This window comes from Diadema antillarum, unplaced genomic scaffold (assembly GCF_040938485.1).
Source record: "Diadema antillarum isolate AM-2024a unplaced genomic scaffold, OU_Dant_1.0 seq00001481_RagTag, whole genome shotgun sequence".
Taxonomy (NCBI): Eukaryota; Metazoa; Echinodermata; class Echinoidea; order Diadematoida; family Diadematidae; genus Diadema; species Diadema antillarum.
This window is the reverse complement of record NW_027272220.1, coordinates 77,563-94,046: the sequence shown is the minus strand read 5'-3', so window position 1 is coordinate 94,046 and position 16,484 is coordinate 77,563. Positions and strand designations below refer to the sequence as shown.

Sequence of the window (16,484 nt, the reverse complement as noted above, 5' to 3'; positions counted from 1 at the left end):
GGGTATCCCCCTCCCACACTGGAGAGATTTTGAAATTTCATACCTGAAATTCAGCGATCTGGTGCACACTTTAGGTGAAATTTCTAAAAAGTATTAAAAAAGTATTCACAGAAATGTGAATGACCAATAAATCGGGTTACAATCAACTCTTGTTCCTTGTGTGCTTCATCACTGTGAGGGGGTATCCCCCTCCTACACTGGAGAGATTTTAAATTTTCATACCTGAAATTCAGCGATCTGGTGCACACTTTTGGTGAAATTTCTTAAAAAGTATAAAAAATATATTCACAGAAATGTGAATGACCAATAAATCGGGTTACAATCAACTCTTGTTCCGTGTGTGCGTCATCACTGTGAAATAACTGTATGAAAGTTGATGAGGAGGGGATGGGAGGTGGCTACCATGCGACGGAGCTTTTGCATTAGATTTTAATTACAACGATTTGATGCACACTATTGGTGGACTATGCCCATTTGTATCAGAGACTTGTGTGTTGGTCTTTACTTTGTATAAGTCCATGGAAGGGGACCTAAGGGGTGAGGGTGTTGGAGGGGGTATCCCCCTCCCACACAAGGGAGATTTTGGATTGTCAGACCTGAAATTCAGCGATCTGGTGCATACTTTTGGAGAATTTTTTTTTTTAAGTATGAAAGATAAATATTCACAGAAATGTGAATGTCCATTAAATCAGGGTATGATCAGCTTTTGTTGTGCATCATCACTGAGTAATAACTGTATGGAAGTTGGTGAGGCGAGGATGGGAGGGGTTTCCAGGCCCCTTCCACACAATTGAGCTTTTTGCATTTTTAGAAATGAAATACAATGATCTGATGCACACTCTTGGTGGAATATTTCGAAAGTTGTATCGTGTGTGTGGATCTTTACTTTGTATAAGTTCATGGAAGGGGACATAAAGAGGGAGGGTGTAGGAGGGGGTATCCCCGTCCCACACTGGAGAGATTTTGAAATTTCAGACCTGAAATTCAGCGATCTGGTGCACACTTTTGGTGAAATTTTTAAAAAAAAAAGTATGAAAAATAAATATTCACAGAAATGTGAATGACCATTAAATCGGGGTATAATCAGATCTTGTTCTGCGTGTGCATCATCACTGTGTAATAAATGTATGGAAGTTGAGGAGGCGAGGGTAGGAGGGGTAGCATCCTCCCGCACGACGGAGCTTTTGCATTTTTAGAATTGAAATACAATGTACAACGATCTGATGCAAAATCTAGGAGGAATTTCCTGGAATTTGTATCAGACACGTGAAGTAAGTCATCTATGGAGGGAGAACAAGCGGGGGAAGGATGTGGGAGGATGTATCCCCCTCCTTATACACGAGAGAGCTTTTTCATCTTTATGATTGTGATTCAAAGATGTGGAATTTCTGGCGCACACTTTTGATTTAATATGTAATGTGATGTAGTCATAATCAATGCAAGGGGTGGAGGCTAATACAGCAAGGGGAGGGTTTTGGAAGGGGGTGTCCCCTGACCCCTCCCATTCGAGAGAGCCTTTGTATTTTAAGGATTGAAATGAAAATATATTGTCTCTACACAATTATAGTCATTTATGGAGGAGTATTTGAAAAAAACTGTCAAACAAAGAAGCATAAGCCTACTAAATGTAGTAAGGGAATAAAGGTAAACCGAAAGAGAATACCCCCTTCCCACATTATGGAACTTTTGGATTTGTTTAAATTGAAGTGACAGATCTGGTGCGCACTTTTTGATGAAATAGTCAGAAAGTGTCGATCTCAAAAGTCTACTAAGTGTGTGTAAGTGGGCCTAACGGAGGAGGGTGTGGGAGGGGTATCCCTCTCACACTAGGGGCATTTTCCATTTTCAGAGTTTAAATTAAACGATCTTGTGCACTTTTGGTGAAATATCTGGACAGTTTCTATAAAAAAAGCAAGATTTTCCGCATCGTGGGGATTTTTTATTTATTTATTTTTTTTTAATTTTTTTTTTGGGGGGGGGGTGGGGGGATGGGGAATGTGGGGACAAAGTGATGTGTTTGCATTCCAGGATTGATGCTATTTATTACGAGGAAATTGTGGCATTTTTAGAATCCAATTGACATTATCTCGCAAACACATTTTGGTAGAATTTGGGAAATTATCAATCCACGAAGTGTACTACTACTATGTCTATGGAGGGGAACTAAGCGGGGAAATGGTTAGGGCCTAATGAAAGGAGGATATTATATTCCCACACGAGGGAACTTTTGCATTTTTTTTAAATTGAAATGACAGATCTTTTGATGAAAGAATCATTCGGAGATATGTCAATCTTATGGGAAAGGACCAAAAGGGAAGGATGTGAAACGTGTGGAAGGGGGAAAACCCAATTATATTTTCAGAATAATTGAACTGCAACAATGCCTTGCACAGTTTCGGTAAAATATTTGGACAGTTTTCCATAAAAAAGCAAGAAAATCTCTGACATCCCGAAAATTATCGGGAGGAGGTAATGTCATGGCAACTGCCCCGCACAGGGCCGCACCCCTGCATACGAGGAAGCTTTTGAATTACTCTAGAATAGAAAGGAAAATATGGGGGGTATTTCCCTCCAATACGAGGGAGATTTCGCATTTCAGCATTGACTGGTGCACATTTTGTGTGAAAGATAGGGACAGTGTCGAATAAAGAAAAAAAAATCAAAATCTTGGAAATTACGGGGGGGGGGGGGAGGCAAAATGATATGCTGGCCCCCTCCATCCACGCTCTCCTGAAGGGGGTACCCTCCCCCTAAATGAGGGAACTTCTGCATTTTTAGAATTGAAATTCAGCAATCTAGTGGGCCCTTCAGGTAGCATATTTAAAATAAAAATCAATAGAAAAGTAGGAAAAGTAAAATATCCAGGGACAATGGGAATGCTTTTAGTAGTGCTGTCTGCACTTATAAGCTTGTTCTGTGTGGGAGGGGGATATCTCTCCCACGCTATATATGGAGATTTCGCATTTTCAGAAGTGAAATTCAGCAATCTGATGCACACTTTGGGTGGGATATTTGGACAATTTTCTATCAAAAACAAGCAATTTTCCCTGTAAAAAGATAACAGAAGCACCCCAACTTTTATTTTCCACAGGGGTGCTATGCCCCCCTGCTCATAAAGTCAGGGGTGCTGCAGCACCCCCAGCACCCCCGGCTCCCAGGGGCTTGTGCAGGAGGATCTTCGCTCGCTAATCATCACTGACCTCCACGGTCCACAGTGGTATAATCGCGGTGAGGAGTGTGAGGAGAAAATCTTTGTCGCAGATACTAGTACTCGGCCATCACACACGGCCTACCATACTCCGCGGACGACAGAGTGAAGTGGAGTGCCTGCCTGGTATCGTCATTCGTTATAACGCGTATATATGGGATGTACAGTACAGAACTATGCGTGATGATATGCGGTATATATAGTGGTCGGAACGTGTGTGACGAGTTTACCGGTATTCTAGTGAATGTGAAGTGGAAGACCACCCTACAATCTCTACCCTTGTGGAAAAGATTGTGACCATTTTCCAGCAAAATGCCACTTTATGAAGGACTCAGTGCCGGTGTAGAGAAAACTGCAGCTATATTTGATATAGGTGCTGCATATACGAAGTGAGTTTGTATTTATTGTCAGCATTATCGTGTGTACTGTGTATGCGTGTGTTCGTGATCGTGATTTGTGTGAGTGTGTAGTTTCTACGTGTGACTAGTGTGAGCTGAGAGGGATTGGGATGGAGCAGGTTTCCACCTGGCCACCTCCCTATATCATACAATACTAAGGATCCCTGCTGCCAGTACTGGCTGGATGGAGTTGGAGACGCGTGTATAAAAACGAATGGAAAGGGAAGAGTGCTGATACACAGATGGGCTTTGCATGTCAAGATGTACAGTTGTATGGTTGGGGCACCACCTATCGACAGGGCACCTTCCCATCGACACCCTGCGTATCATGGCTGTTTGCGTATAGAACAAAAAAGTACGCGCGGGATTAAGTGTCATTAGCTATAAAAACAATAAAAACGAAGAAACGAAAATCAAACTCAAACAAACCAAGCTAAAAATTACACATCCGATCAGTAACGACGCATGGCTGTGAAATTCACGTGTATTACCTATGGCCTGTGAAATTCACGTGTATACCTATGCTGTGAAATTCACGTGTATACCTATGGAGGAGAGGGGGTGTCGATCGCAAGGTTCCCTTTTTAGCTGCGCGAAGAAAACGGAACGCACGCACTAAAATTGCGCTATTTTAAAACGGAGATTCATAATCAACGAGACGGTCACGACATTCAAAACTGCAGTATTTATGGCATATTTGAGGTAAGAATTAGGCGGATTTGTATTATATTTTTAGAATAAACAAGCTACAGATCCTTAGGGTGTCGATACGTGGTACCCCCAACCCTATTTATTACGCTGCTTCAGTGCTTGCTTCTTCTTCTTCTTTCTGAGTATTATCTTTTTGGTTGAGAACAGCAACAGCTAGAACAGTTAATACTGGAGTTAGAACACAATTGCCCAGTTGGAACAGCTCGGCTCGGCAAGCCCCTTCTTCAGCATGGTTCCCGCTTCCCAGTAGGCACCTACATACAGACACTAGGGAGTAAACGTGGCCATGTTTGGTACACTTACAATGCTAACACTTTTGTGCTGTAGTCTACTACAGTTCCAAAATAAATGAAGTCTTAAGTGTATCTTTTGGAACATTGACATTGTATGTCAATAAATGACATTCAGCATTCATGGCATTATCCTGAAATAGGTCCCCACTCCATTCACCGCCATTCATTTCCTCATACTTAGTGAGTCATAGCCGGTGACTCACTGCTCTCTACCTCCATAGACTTTGCACATAGCGAAGACGCACATGCAGAACAGAGGGGACCGATATCACGATTAAGCCTGACATTCCAAATGCATATTCAAGATATAGGGTCTAAAAATGATATTAAAAATTTTGCAAAACATTGGTTTTTATGTTTAATGCCTTCTTTGGTGCCATGTTTGATACTGCGTGTCCTTGATTGGTACACACACATGATTTGTTTGCGTTGAAATACAACTTCATTCATTTGCACGCGTCAACATTATCACCCATAAGAATCATGTAGCTGTACTAATCATGGCACAGCGCTGTCTGGAGGCAAGGCTGACAGTATTTAATGTAAATATATCTGAGAGCTAGCTAGTCATTTGTAATCTCGCTGCTGTTGACTGAACATTACGACCAACTTCACTTGCACAAAAAACAACTTTTCACCATTCAGTGCGCAACAACCGGTAAATAGCGGTCCAAAATGAGGACCGCATCTTTTCGCACCTGCTAATTTCCAGCTTGAAATCTAATTGGGCTTGAGGTCATGAAGATCAAAAGAGTTTTGTGAAGCTTTACTGGTCGTTGCTGCCCTGTTTACTGTGAATTTTAAGAGGTAACAGGCTGCATCTTTCAAACATGATATGTATACAAAGCTATGAATTATTAATTAGCTTCAGTTTGTCAAAGAATACTAGGCTGTACCAGTCATTGCACTGTACCAATCACGGGCGTGTGATACTATGCTATCAGTAGTAGTAGGATGCTATGCTGCTGGTAGCAGCTAAAGTGTGTGCACATTGCGAACCGGAAAAGGCCGGCTCCTCAAGACAAGCTGAAGCCCTTCATGTTCATGAGTCAGACTTGTCAAGAGTATGGTGCATCTACTTAAACCAAAGAAACACACAGAAGCTTTCAGACTTTACTAATGTAAACCATGCAAGAGTTTCCTTTTTTTTTTAATGAATGTTTCCCCGATTTTATTCACAAGCACCATTGTTAGTAAATGTTATCTACCCAGGAGTGAGGGCATCATACGTGACTAGAGGTTTCTAGCCAAATTTGCATGGACCTTCCTTTGGACCCCTGAGTGGAGTGCTACATGTTAATGCATTATCAAAGACACTGCTCAAGTGAAAGGCTGCAGATGCTGTCTTTGTGCAAAGGGGAAATTCACCCTGGAAATAACTATATGAATAGATGCAAGAAAAATTGGGGAACATATAAAGTTAAATAATTATCCTTTTGAAGTTGTAATCAAACACAAATTGGCAATTCCATGCTATCAGTGAAGGGACAGGTTGTTGATAGATCGATGCTAGTGTCATTTGATTTAATCGCAGTTGTATTCCTTACCTCTAATAATCCTCATCATTTCCCTTTTCATCCACTAGAGTTGGGTTTGCAGGTGAGACCAGTCCAAGGGCAATTGTTCCCAGCAAAGTCAAACTGTCCAAGACTGGGAAGGTCACACATATATGGGAGTACTCCAGCACAGAGGAACTATATGATCTCCTTGTGGAATTTTTGCATGTCTTGTATTTCAGGTAAGAAATTATTATTATCCTTTGTGTATTGATTCACTCCGCTGAATTGCTATGTTGATTACATTGCCCAAAAAACAAAACACAACAACAACAGCAACAACAACAAATATTCAGTTGTTACAAGGTCAACCAACAAAATTTGTTTGCATCACATTGATAATGTGTGAGGTCTTTTATTTGATGGAAATAAATGCATTTGCAGAGTTAATTCCCATCTGGGCTCAAATCAGAAACTACCTGTGTCTTCAAATCATATAAAAACTAGAAAAACACTCTGAGAGTGCAGACCTCCGCCAAGCATGAAGCTCAATTCCACCACTGATCTTGTTCTTCCATAGAGATATTATCAGTGATTTCCACCCATACCTACTTAGCATTGTGTGCTGAAAGTCGCCTGATTTCCCAATATAGAAGCCTTTGTTACGTCATAAACCTTCAGCTGCACGGCGCGCTTCGCCCCAGCAAAAACTAGAGCACGCACTTTAGTGCGCGCATGCAAACCTCAAATACGCGCAGCCTGAACTCCCAAGTTCATTGACCCTACCTGCCAAAATATCAAAAATCCTTCATAAATTCCCCCCAAATTCTCGGATCACTACCAAAAGTTAATCGTTTGGTACTTGTGTCAGTCTCAACCTCTCCTGCAAGTTTCATCCCAATCCGTTGACTACTTTTTGAGTTATTTTGCACACGGATAAACTAACTAACTAACTAACGAACACACAAACCAACGGTAACAAAAACATAACCTCCTCCCTTGGAGGAGGTAATGAGAATTATGTAAAAGGAATTGAGCTAGAATGATGTAGGATACCAAGGTGCTAATACGAGGAGTAATTGACTTCATAGCAGAGATGTTGTTTGTGGAGGGGGTAATTGTAACTATAACATTGATAGTGTGCAAGAGTATTTGTTGAATCAATTGGCTGCAAAATTGTCTTTATTTTCTCTCAAGCAAATATACCCCAAATCTAACTTGATATTGATATCCAGTTGGTATTTAGAAATTGCTCTTTTGTTAAGTAGCTATGACCTTATGTGAATAAGAAAAAAAGTGTTCATGATATGCTCTGTTCATAACATAACACGTCACTGCTGCTTCCCTCAGGATTGATTCCTCCCAACAGATCCTCTTTTAAAGTGAGCAAGGAAGAGAATAATTATGAATCAGTGGTGTTAACCACCCACTACATTTTCTAAAATGATTTACTGATTTTACTTGCAGGCATCTTCTTGTGAATCCTCGAGACAGGAGAGTAGTGATTTGTGAATCAGTCTTGTGTCCGACTCAATTTAGATTGACCCTTGCCAGAGTATTCTTCAAGCGATATGAGGTGAGCATGCCAGTAAGAGGCAACACATAAGATGTTATTATCAATTAAAAGAATTCCCATTTTCTTTGCTAATTTTTCCACTAATCAGCCAAAAGAAAGTAAAAATCTATTTAGGAGTGCAACTTATGAATACTGTTAAGTTTTACTCTGTAATAGGAGTGTATTTTTTACACATATGGTGAGATGCTGGTCTGTCCAAGGTGCATAAAAGAATGTTTTTCCTTATCCATGTAGAGTACTGATACGCCGAATATTTCGCGAGGTTTTGATTTTCGCGAATTTCGCGAGTCAGGTGCTATTCGCGAATTTAGCGAGTCAGGTACTATTCGCGAAATTGAAGACATGCGAAAATATTTTGTACTCTCATCCCAATGTGGATGTGACGTATGCATGTACATTTTCCGTTCAGTACACGATTCCACGATCATGAATTTAACCACTCATGAAATCGTTGGGAATTCCCGATTCGCAAAATGGCGTATACAGTATTTGTACAATGTGTGTCAAAGGCTATGTTTGCCATGCTTGTGAATTACACTTGCCTGGCAAGGTGCGAGGGATACAAGGCCACAGAATATGTCACTTTGGTGCAAATTTGATAACTGGAAGATTAGACACTAATTCATATTGATCAATCTTCAAATGAAAACCAGTTTTATCGTTTTGTTTTTGCATTTGTGATGTGCATGTTATTGTACGAACTGGTCACATCATCGGATGCTGAGAGTGGACTTTTGCTTTAGGTGCAATCATGTTTACAACTTTTGTCATTTCTAATACAAACTGCAGGTACCATCCATTTTGTTTGCCCCATCACACCTGACTACTCTCTTCACACTTGGAGTAAATACCGCTCTGGTCTTGGATGCCGGCTTCACGGAGACTGTCGTTCTTCCAATATCCTTGACTGCCTCATCCAAAGGCAAATAGTGGGTGCAAGTCATTTACTCTGCTTATCAAATGATAAAAAATGATGAATTGGCATGGTGACTGGAACGCGGTCACCAGTGTCACACCTTTTACAGCTGTATACGATTTGATGCATGAGTGTAGAGCAGATTGTCATGTTGTGATTTATTATTTTTCTTTACCCAACTCCCTGAAGGCAGACAACTGCTTCTGTGATTGTCATCCAGAGCTAGTAGCATTTAGGCAAATAGTGTGAAATACTTGATTTATGTCATGAAGATGATGGGTAAGGAGTGAGAACTTTGTACAGTAATCAGAGTGAAAATTTGTGCCCCTTTTTTGCCTCTCCCCCCCCCCCCCCCAAATAAAAAAAATAATAGTAGGAGACAGGACATTTGAAGATGTGTTGCAGACTGCCTGGCTGAGCCCTATCTGCATTTCATCTGGTTGTCACACTATCACGATTCAGGTCACCATCTACAGTGGAAACTCGATATAACGAGATGGTCGGGACCGAGTCGTTTTCCTCGTTATAGCCGATATCTCGTTATATCAGTAGGCATAAAAGAAAGCATAACATAAAGACATTAATTTGCACATGTGGGACTACCCATCATCTTTCAATCAATACTGATAACTTGGTAATGTGTGTGAGGTAATTACTCACCTTTATGGGTAAGAAGATGTCTTTTCGCCAATGAAATCCGATATCAAGAATGTTTTTCTTATCAATTGTAGATGTTTGAATTTGTAAATCTAAATAGCTTGCGATTGTGTGAAGATCGTCTGTGGATTGGTGTGTGGTTACAGTATGGGTGTGTGTTGTGTGTGGAAAGCTTGAATATGGTCTGCACAATGCTGTGTGTGTGTGTGTGTGTGTGACACATTCTGTATGTATATTATGACTGCGTGTGTGTGAAGATGGGGAATTCCCTACGTAGAAAGCCAATCACAGCATCAGATTGCCTCACACTTGCTAAACGTCATGATGATGTCATGTATACGGCCGTCCCACCACATTTTCTGCATGTATCAGTGCGCCTACACACACACATACATGTATGCGGTGCTAGCTGTAGAGTGAACTGAAGAAAATATGTGTGTACAAGACAGTTTTTGGCGCATCGAGCTTTACAATCTCGGAACATGATAGCACAGGCGAAGTAAAGCTTTACCCGAAGACATTTTGCTTTACCTCGCTATATCAGGTTTGATTGGCTATGTTTTTCTTTGTTTGGAAATCACAAAATTTATCTCGTTATAGCAGTTATTTCGTTATAGCCGATCTCGCTATAAGAGTAGCATTTTACATAGACTTGTGTGGAAGGAAATTTGGGACCGGGAAAATTTCCTCGTAATAACCGATATCTCGTTATAGCAGTGTTCGCTATACCGAGTTTCCCCTGTACTAAGAAGTGAAAATCTGAAACCACTATAAGGTGTGGTCCTAGAGATATTATTTCTGTTCATCGAGCCCTGTGTACTGTATAAGTGGTTTCTTTCGCGGTGGTTTTATTTTCGCGCTTTTCGCGCTTTGAGGTTGAACCGCGAATTTAACATCACGCGAAAATGTTTTGAACTCGTGGGTTGTTACAACGCTATCATTACCGACCGCGAATTTAAACACACGCGAAAAAGTCGGCACCGATGGAAACCGCGAAAGTTTCTGTACGCGAAAGAAACCACTTTTACAGTAATTAATCCATGAACAGAAATTATGCCAATGTTACATCCTTGACTCCACGGTACATCTATGAAGGCTACCCCATCATCAAAGCAGTGGAATCTCTGCCCCTTGGAGGGAAAGTAATCCATGAGTAAGTTTGTGTTTCTCGGTGTATGTTCCTATAATGATTTCATGTATTAGTGAGTCTTGATGATGTTTGATAGTGCAATTCATTACAGAATTTATGTAGCCAGTACACTGCTCTGCTGGCAAAAGTTTCTTCTGATAAGCTGTATAATTTGTTTGTTTGTCTTTTTCATATTAACCCGCTTTGTTTATGCATTAGCTTTGCTCTTTAAGAAGCTACATTTTCCCCGTATTCGAACGGATGTATCATAGATTGTAATGCATGCTGACCCAAATACTTTGATATTTTTTTAAAGACAAGTGTTAGGCAAACTTCACAGTATCACTGCAGTGTATATGGAATTTGAACCTATGAATAAATATCTGTGGCCATGCACTGCCATATAATGTATGATATTTCCTAAAAGACATTGCAATAAAAAATGCTGTTTTTTAAATTTTAGATATCATCTGTATCAGTGCACATAGGTGTGATGTTTTCAATGCCAAGGAGACCAACTCAACTTGTTTTCATGCTTAGTTGCAAGTAGCTACCATGAAATGTCTAATGTAATTGACTATTTGTATTTTTTCTTACCCTTCCCAAGATCTCTTGCCCTCCATCTGAAAGAGACAGGGGTCATCAAGGGAGATGGGGAGGAGGAGAAACCACTGAGCTCCGTTATGGACAAAATTCCATCAGATATTCTTGAGGATATCAAAGGTGTGTGATAATTCATTGGTTGTCCAAAGTAATACCAGTAGTTAAGGTGAAAATAGCACAGACTAACACTCACTTCAGCCCAGTCTCTGGCACTGTGGCAAACTTTACCTCCTGTGATTATACAGTCATTCTTTGGAGCACTTGCATTCAGGTGATGGAACATGCTCCAAGAAAGAACAAACTGATTATTTGAAAATTGTTTAAATACTTGTTTACAGCAATTAAGAATTCTTAGATATTGATTCATACTCCAAGATGACATCCCCCATCTGGACCTGGTTTATGTACATACATATTATACATATGCCACAATACTATAACCATTGTTAGGTAAATTTGTTTAGTCTGGTCCATCTTGTTTCTTCAGCTCTTACTGACAGGCAGGTCATTTTTGTTGTACAGATGATGGGGCAATGTTTATGCAGATGTTGTCAAGATGTCAAGGAATTTTCAGGATGATTTTTATTTGTATGCTGGTGAAAGGTTATGTGTTAATCATCCTTGTTTTTAAGGGAAGGCTTTTTCATGTTATCTTAAACAGCTCACTGGACACTTTGTTCATCTCTGTATGAAGATTTTTCAATTTCTCAACTCCCTGGATGAGTCACACTTCCTGTAGATAGTTGACAAGCTCTGCTCTCTCGTCAAAGACAAAGTGATAAACCTGCAAGGCAAATGTCTACCTGAAATTCAGGGATAAAGGAAAGTCGCATCTTACATTACAGTGCAGAATGTGGATTCAAAGGAAGTGGTGATGAGTTGTCAGACACAAGTGTTTTCTGTAACATCACATTTGGGAGTGTTACAACAAATGATATGTAATTTTTATGCTCTAATGTCTTGCTTCAAACAGTGAGAACGTGTTTTGTTACAAACTTGGACAGAGCTACTGCTATTCAACAAAGTATCTTGCAAGAGGACAGTAGCAAGGTGAGCCAGAGTCAATTACGCATGCATCATTTGGAGATTTAGTTTTCACTTTAAACTTGTGATATGACTGAAAACTATTGTTGTTGCCAGTGACATTTTTTTTCTTCTTCACCTGTCTTTCAGAGCAAAAAAATTTGAAAGCTAGGGAATGTCACAAGCACAAAATTGTTCAACTTGTGTGTTTCATGTAGCTATCAAATTGTGTCTCTATCACCTCTCATCAGAGGAAGTATGTGCTTGGGCAGCATCTCCACTGAGCAGTAAGTACCCCATATTGCCATGAGTTCATCAGTGTTTAACACAGCATATATTCACAGACTAGAGTCTCCCATCAAATCAACATTGAACTGCCATGAGTTATATAGGGGGTGGGGAGGGTATCTAGGGGTAAATTTTTAATTAATATATCATTGGTGTTTCAGCAGTTACACCCGAGTTCACTATCTACAAGACCAAGCAACTGTTGTGTTAATTTGTGTACATATATGACCCATTTAAAGTCATACAAGTTTTTAAACTCATTGTTTGTTACATTCAAACACCTGACTCAGTCAACATCTTGACAACTTGGCATGTTTTGCTCAAGCTCACAGCCACGTACAAACCAATAGATAAAATAGCAGTATGCCTAAGTACATTGAAAGCAACACAGCTGTAGCTTTTCATGAAATTTACATCACAGGAGAGCCTTCAATTTTCTTTACAACTTTGCTCTACTGCATTTCCATGAAAAACACATTAAAAATTTAGATGACTTTAGAAAAAAACAGAATGTTTTCCAAAAGTGTTCACGCATTGCAGTCTCAGAATAATGCGGTGCACTAGGAGTTTCCACCATGGCACTCAAGTTCAGACTGTTGATTTGTGACATGAAGCATTGATTTCAAAAAGAGCCTTCTTGTCTCTTGCCACAGTGGCCCAGCCCAGCAGCCTCAGTGGATTACCCGCTGGATGGATCCCAAACTCTGGCCATCCAGGGCAAGTCTCGGGAGATTGCCTGTGAAGTCCTCTTCGAGCAGGATAATGAAGAGAAGTCCATTGCTACTCTCATTCTGGACTCTATTCTAAAGGTATGCTGCTCTTCTCTGTGCTCATAAAATTAATGATTATTTGGGAACATGAAAGCAATTTATGACTTCTTTTTCCTCACTCATTAATCAGAATGGTCGTCCCAAGATATTACAATATTACAATTGTCTGTTGATCATTGCCCAATGAATTTGACACCATGCGATAATTTTGTTGTTATGTCCCAGATTGGACATGGTGACAGGGTTTGAATATTTGACGCTGATTTGACTATGTTCTTTCCTATTAGATTGTTGGATGAATCATTATGTTTGAATGTGTAACTTCTGGTATGTTTCAAATCATGCAATATTTTTTGATGTTGAAATGTTTCCTTCTGAATAATGAGTTTTGTTGTTGTTTTGTTTGTTTGTTTGTTTGTTTGTTTAACTTGGGACTCAAAGAAACTGCTATTAGAAGAACAGTTAGATATGATAGATCGTACTCATTTTGTAGACCAGGTAGCTCTTCTCTGTTTTTTCATCTCAAAGGTCCATTGTACATGATCATGAGGACCAAAATTTAAAAACCGCCAAGGTGACCCTAAAATATCTCAACATTTAGTGGCAACTTAATGCCCTTCTCATTCTCACCCAATGACATGATCCTAATATTTGATATTTTATGGTCACCTTAACAGTTTTTAGATTTTGGTCCTCAGGATCATGTATGATGAATGTTTAAAGAGTTAGAATGAAATCTGTATTCAGTTATCCAAAATATTTTTCCACTCTTTGTCTTTTAACTGCTCTGCTACCCTAGTGTCCTATTGACATGCGCAAACCGATGGCAGACAACTTGGTATTCATTGGAGGTACTACCATGCTGCCTGGTTTCTCTCACCGCCTCCTGGCTGAGCTTAGATTCCTCCTCGACAAACCCAAGTACAAGGAGTGCCTAGCCATCACCACCTTCAAGGTCCACTCCCCACCATCTCAGGCCAACTTCACTGCGTGGTTGGGAGGTCAGTCTGAAGCCACATAATATGTCACTTCAAATTCAGCGATTCGCCAACCTTTGCTAACTTGAGAGTGTATTGTGACACCACTGTGCTTCAATTTTTTCCCCCATTTTTTTTTTTTTTTTTAAATTCAGCAGTGCATTCTTTGTTTGGAAAGTGAACTCTATGAATAATAAACACATATGCATGAATAGGATGTTATATGATTTAGGTTTCTTTTTTTGAACAAGTCACCTATCGGCGACCACATGGTCATGGTGTCAGAAAGGAATGTAGGTAAGGAAAACAGACGAAGAAAATATCTACTGGTGTTGTGTATTAGATGATTATATTAGGCTGAGCATAGTTGCATGTCATTAGTTTTCTTTCTCCATTTTCTCTGAATTGAAACTACCCCACAGAGTGCTTCAGATGTTTGTGCATCTTTTCTGTTAAAATGATAATAGGCAAGTCATGCCTTGGAAGATTAATATACTAAGTTTGCAAGGTTTCTAATGCCAGGATATTTCAGATTTGAAAGGTCACACTTAATCACAAGTAGATGTGTATTCTGATTTCTGTATTTAGTTTCGCATAGATAAACAGTTGACTCGCATTATAATGAAATCCTTGGGACTGGCAATTTTCTTTCATTAAATCAAACTTTCACTGTAAACGAACAAATGAACAATGAAAGTACATAGAGTGGATAATGTGGCCTGAATTTTTTGCTTCGTTATAACCAGAATTTTGTTATAATCGTGTTCATTAAAAAGGGAGTGCACTGTATGCATATGACTAGACTGACTGTGACTGTGCCACTCATTCACCTGTCACTAAAATGGTTGCCATTTCTGTGCTTAATCTATGTCGACCACAACTTTTGACATCCAAGGTCTTTTATAAAACAAATAGTGTATGCTCTTTACTCGTGCAATGGAACAAGATTTTGTGCTTGTAACCATTCTCCTTTGGTATACTATTAAATGTTTTGTTTTGTTCTCTGGACAGGAGCCATTTTTGGAGCCTTGGAGGTACTCAGCTATCGGTCACTGTCCAGAGAGGCATTCCTTCAGTCAGAGGTTGTCCCAGACTGGTGCTCACTGACCCCCGGGACCAATGACATCGAGCAGTCCACGCCAAGGACAAGACACCGCTGAAGGCGTTCAGTTTACGCAGGCTAGTCTGGGACACAAAAGGCCTGTCAGAGAAATGAGGAAGATTCCATTTCTCATTCAATGCCAGCCATGTTCTCAGAGTTTCAAATGCTTGACCCATCACACAAGAACTCAGCTGTTTGTTGCGATTGTTACAGCAGTGTGGAAGAGAAGCGTGTAGACTGGCTGTAGATGATCACATGCTACTTAAAGAAGTAAGAAGTGATGTGATCTTCCTGCCATGATTATAGAAAACATTCAGCACATCTGAAAATGTTGATGTGCTTCATGATGGAGGAGTGTTGTTGCAAAAGTTTGCAGCATCAACCCAGCCATGCAGTGTGGCTCTGGACACAGTCACCAATCCATTCAAATTGCGTGGGTCAAGACCGAGTCAGACGTTCATTAGGGGTGCATGACTCAGACTGCGTACTTAGTTACTTACTTAGTGACATTGCAGTTGCAAGCAGCTTGTATTAGTAAAGAATGCAAATTTGTTTGTGTGTGTGTGTGTGTGTGTGTGTGTGTGTGTGTGTGTGTGTGTGTGTGTGTGTGTGTGTGTGTGCTTGTGTGCATGTGTGCGTGCATGCATACTTGTGGGTGTGGAGGAGGGGGTTGTGTAGTGCATTATTGGTAAAGACATCTGAAAAAAACTATCAAGGTAGGATTATGCATTTAAGTTCATAGGAATAGACAATATTTTGCTGAAGGACCAACCAGGATAGGTTATCTAATGTTATGATATGTTTTGTTCCTGACTTCCTATGTCAATGCTTGCCTCTTTGATTACATACCTGCTTTGTCATCTTATATCAATTTATCAAACGGTTCACATAGTATGTGCAATATATTTTTTAACTGTGTTCTCTGTACAGATTGTCTAGACAAATGTCATACAGACGAACCATGTGATATCAACCCTTTCTTTTCTCTTTATAAATGGGAAATATGCATCTTGTGTGCCGAAGATTAGAGTAATCTCAAGTATGATTTTCCTTTAATTTTACAATGGCAGGTTTCTAAGAGTCTTAAGAGGAACACATTGTTGCTAGGGTGATAAGACCTTACATCTCAAATTGTGGTGAAAATTACTTTTTTTTGGATTAATGGTCAGGTAATCAGTTTAAGTGATATCCTGTCCAAATCGTAGTTGTCTTACCTGAAAAATGAAGACCTCATGGCATGTCAAAGCAAAGGGTATCCCATTTGATGCAGTGCTTTGGCTGCCATGTTTTTTTGCTCTCCTAAACATTTGATATTTTTGAGGTATGAGGTCTTGTCA

The 16,484-nt window shown here is 39.9% G+C and overlaps 1 protein-coding gene across 1 annotated transcript; it reads left to right on the top strand.

The window, feature by feature from the left end:
- Positions 1–3,445: 3,445 nt before the first annotated feature.
- LOC139709923 (actin-related protein 10-like) lies at positions 3,446–15,205 on the top strand. Its single transcript, XM_071621879.1, has 10 exons — positions 3,446–3,597; positions 6,196–6,348; positions 7,574–7,682; positions 8,472–8,581; positions 10,343–10,408; positions 10,992–11,107; positions 11,961–12,037; positions 12,952–13,107; positions 13,868–14,069; positions 15,057–15,205. The coding sequence occupies exons 1-10, from the start codon at positions 3,521–3,523 to the stop codon at positions 15,203–15,205; spliced, it is 1,215 nt and encodes a 404-aa protein (XP_071477980.1). The 5' UTR covers positions 3,446–3,520.
- The last annotated feature ends 1,279 nt before the right edge of the window (positions 15,206–16,484 follow it).

What these genes read in the sequence shown, in the direction of transcription:
- LOC139709923 (XM_071621879.1), top strand. Translation starts at nt 3,521, where the DNA reads ATGCCACTTTATGAAGGACTCAGTGCCGGTGTAGAGAAAACTGCAGCT. An exon ending in TATTCTTCAAGCGATATGAG is followed by an intron (nt 7,683 to 8,471) that starts GTGAGCATGCCA and finishes TACAAACTGCAG; the next exon opens with GTACCATCCATTTTGTTTGC. An exon ending in GGAGGGAAAGTAATCCATGA is followed by an intron (nt 10,409 to 10,991) that starts GTAAGTTTGTGT and finishes ACCCTTCCCAAG; the next exon opens with ATCTCTTGCCCTCCATCTGA.